This window comes from Gymnodraco acuticeps, unplaced genomic scaffold, assembly GCF_902827175.1.
Source record: "Gymnodraco acuticeps unplaced genomic scaffold, fGymAcu1.1, whole genome shotgun sequence".
NCBI lineage: Eukaryota > Metazoa > Chordata > Actinopteri > Perciformes > Bathydraconidae > Gymnodraco > Gymnodraco acuticeps.
Genome location: NW_022990224.1, coordinates 1,668,028 through 1,671,368, shown reverse-complemented (window position 1 = coordinate 1,671,368; position 3,341 = coordinate 1,668,028). Strand labels below are relative to the sequence as shown.

General features: G+C 39.5%; 1 protein-coding gene across 1 annotated transcript; it reads left to right on the top strand.

Annotated features, from left to right (window-relative positions):
• The first annotated feature begins 590 nt into the window (after positions 1–590).
• On the top strand, positions 591–2,211 carry LOC117547874 (T-lymphocyte surface antigen Ly-9-like). The gene has a single exon (XM_034218768.1). The coding sequence runs from the start codon at positions 706–708 to the stop codon at positions 1,714–1,716; it is 1,011 nt and encodes a 336-aa protein (XP_034074659.1). The 5' UTR covers positions 591–705; the 3' UTR covers positions 1,717–2,211.
• Positions 2,212–3,341: the final 1,130 nt, after the last annotated feature.

Genomic DNA, 3,341 nt, shown 5'->3' with positions numbered 1-3,341 from the left:
AAGGTGCAGGAGATTGTGTCAGCTTCTTTGGGTTTAGTCCAATTGACAAACGTTTCTAAGGCAAAGTGTGTCCGTCTTTGATTTTCAACAGTTTGGTTTGATTTTGTTATTCTTTAAGTCATAAGTAGCATTTATTTGAGCCAGTAGTAAAAGTGCTATTATTTGATCCTTTTTCGTTATTTTATATACATTAAACACACAACCCAAACAAGTAAAATTAATCAACCAGAAACGGAATATCTATAAGATAGATTTCATAATGTAGCAAATCTTACTCAACTGCAATCTTTTTTTCTAAGCAGAAGTAAAACAACATATGATGTGGTAATGGTGGTTCATTCAGCAATATTTTACCTGCAATTGTTTTGCCATCGGGTCATGCTTATTGCAGTCAATTGCAACCTAGGACACATATGTGTATGTATATATATATTTTCCATGTGGGCAGAACATGTTGGTTGCCACATGACTTTAACCAAGTTTTTGTCATGATCAGAGAACTGAAAGCAGACCTGACTAATAACGTTTCCTTCCTTCCTTAAAACCGACTACTCTTCAAGGACATATCATTTCAGTTCCTGCCACTCATTTGGACAGGACTGCTTCTTGATCAGGGCTTTCAAATCAAAGATACAATTGAGAAAAAAAATTATAATTACGCTCAAGTGATTTTTATACAGATACGTTGATCTAGTCTTATATACCATGGCATGTCTTGCTGCCACTCTTGGTCTCGTCATTTTTTCAGGAATCATGGATCTCTCAGCAGCAAACAAAGACCCTTGTGATTTGTATGCCTTAGTTGGACAGAATCTAACTCTGCCGTTTGTCTTTGAGGGACTTGGGGTACATGAGCTGAGATGGACTCATAATACAAAGATCATTTTCCGCGGACAGCAGGGCAGAGTGTCTCATGGAAAAGCAGAGGACATCTCTAAAACCGGATCTCTTTTCCTGAAGAACCTACAATTCTCAAGCGCAGGGATCTACCAAGCAGATGTCGTGAATCCCAATCGTACTCTGGCTAAAACATGGAATGGCAGTCTCTGTGTGATGGACAAGGTAGCGAAACCTCAACTCACTTACATTTGTGTCAAGACAAGTGTTGTTATTCTAAATTGCAATGTAGCTAATCCTCAGGGTTTGACATTTTCATGGACTGTCTTCATGGATGATAAGACTTTAAGCGAAACTAAACAAACCCTGAGCATATCATTGGCACAGCAGAAAGTTGTGCGGAGCTTTACATGTAGTGTGGCAAACAAAGTCAGCAAGGAGAAGAGTGACACTGTCCGTCCAACCTGTGAAAGTCCACCACCGCCACCTTTGTTCTGTTTGAAATCCCAAACTGTTTTAGCAGTGCTGGCAGGAGTGGCAGGTCTGATTCTGCTTTTGCTCGTCATAATCATCACATTATGTTGCCGCAACAGACGCATCAAAACACAAATGAGACGCAGGGATCAAAAGGGGCTCAGGATGCCTTTTCTAAACAAACTAGAGCCTAACATCAGCCCAGTTTATGAGACAATGCACCAAACTGAGGACGCTCCAACCGTGAGTCAAACTTCTTTACTCAAAGACTGTTGTGAGAATGTTACACAACCTGAAGCTCAGACTGAAAACAAGCCAGCACAGCTGTCCGCAGATGCTGAAGGACAAAAACCTTCCCCTGTGCCGAAGCCGAGGACGAAGGGCCTCAAGACACTAAACATCTGAATGTGCCATCCCAGGAGCTAAGACATATAAAGGCTTATTTTTTTACCTTGATAATGTACAACTGAATCCAAATTAAATTGTCTTTGTTACTTGTATACTTACAGTGATGCTGTAAATAGATGTTAGAAGTATGTGTGTCGAAGGACAATTAGCTTAATCATGATATGCTGTGGACCTGGGAAGTAGAGTTTGAAGCAGCAACATCTTCTTTTTCGCTGCAACTTCAAAATTGATATCATGGCTCATATGTAGAATTGTCCTCATTAATGTTTTTAATTCAGCCAATATAGTGGTGGGGGTTCAAAGTCGGTGCAAACGAGGTGTGGTCTGATCACAAGTACATGTGAGACAGGAAACTGTGGAGACATTTCAATATTGATGTATTGTTTATCATTTGTTAAGGTTACTGATGGTCTTATCTGCTTCTTTTCTTCTTTAACTGTGAAGCCAATGTTCTTCTGTGTCATGAATAAAGACATTTCCAGACGTTGTGGAAAAAACATGAAAAAATTTGACCATGCGTTGACCTGAACTTTTCACTATCTGACATATTTTCATATATTTCTTAACACTTCTACTGAAACTTGCACACACTTAAATATTTTTTCCATTGAGTTTCTGTCATATAGATTAATCACACTATATGTATACATATTTTGCTATTGAAATGAACATGGATCTGATATTTGTAAGAAAAAGAAGAGGAACCTATCTCTGTGAAACACGGTCCTCTGTTCCTGCTTCTTGGATGTCAGCATTCTTGCACTTATTAAAATGTGCTTGCTTGCAAGAAGTTATTAATAAAGGGAAAATAATCAATAGAGGAATGGATTAGCTAAGGAAAATATCTATTATCTCCAATGGGTAAATGATAATCCACACATGAAAGTGTTTGCTGTCTCGCCTAATGCTGTGTGACAGCAACATAATGGAATCCCCCTGAGCATCATCGCCTAAAACTTACAAGCCAATGTCATCTTTTGTCGGGCCCTGCTCCTTCTCCTGCGCTCTCTACATGGCTGAAATTTCAGTCCAGCCGGCAGGGATTTGGCAGTAAAGCTGGTATTGGCTCCTGGAACAATGCCATTTGTCTTTCTTGAGAAACACGGAGACTTGGCTGGCAACACGCCACATCAGCTAAAGATGTGCACCATGTACTGTAGATATGAAGAAAGGGCAACACACATGCACAAGCTAAATGATCACATACAGCACACAAACAGCTGAATTATGTTAATTGAGTCAACTGAATCTCCAACAACATACAGTTTCTTCTCAGGGTAAGATGTCTTAAGCTGCATGTGGAGCCTAAATGTCATTGATCCATTTGATATTAATCAATATATTTAACTAAAACCCCAAAAGGTTAACTCCAGCGCGGCAATAGAGGTAAAGTCAAGTGTCAACAGTGTAATTTCATGGGGACTGTATATGTCTGAAGCCGAGTTTCCTGGCTTTATCTTTGATTATGATGGATAACTGAACAGACCTGCAGGGTACAGACCATGGGGACAGTGACACTCTGGCCCCTTCACCTGCAAAACGTTACTTAAAGGTCCCCTATTATACTGTTTTTCATCAATATATTATAGGTCTCAGATATATACAAAACATGTCTCTGAAGA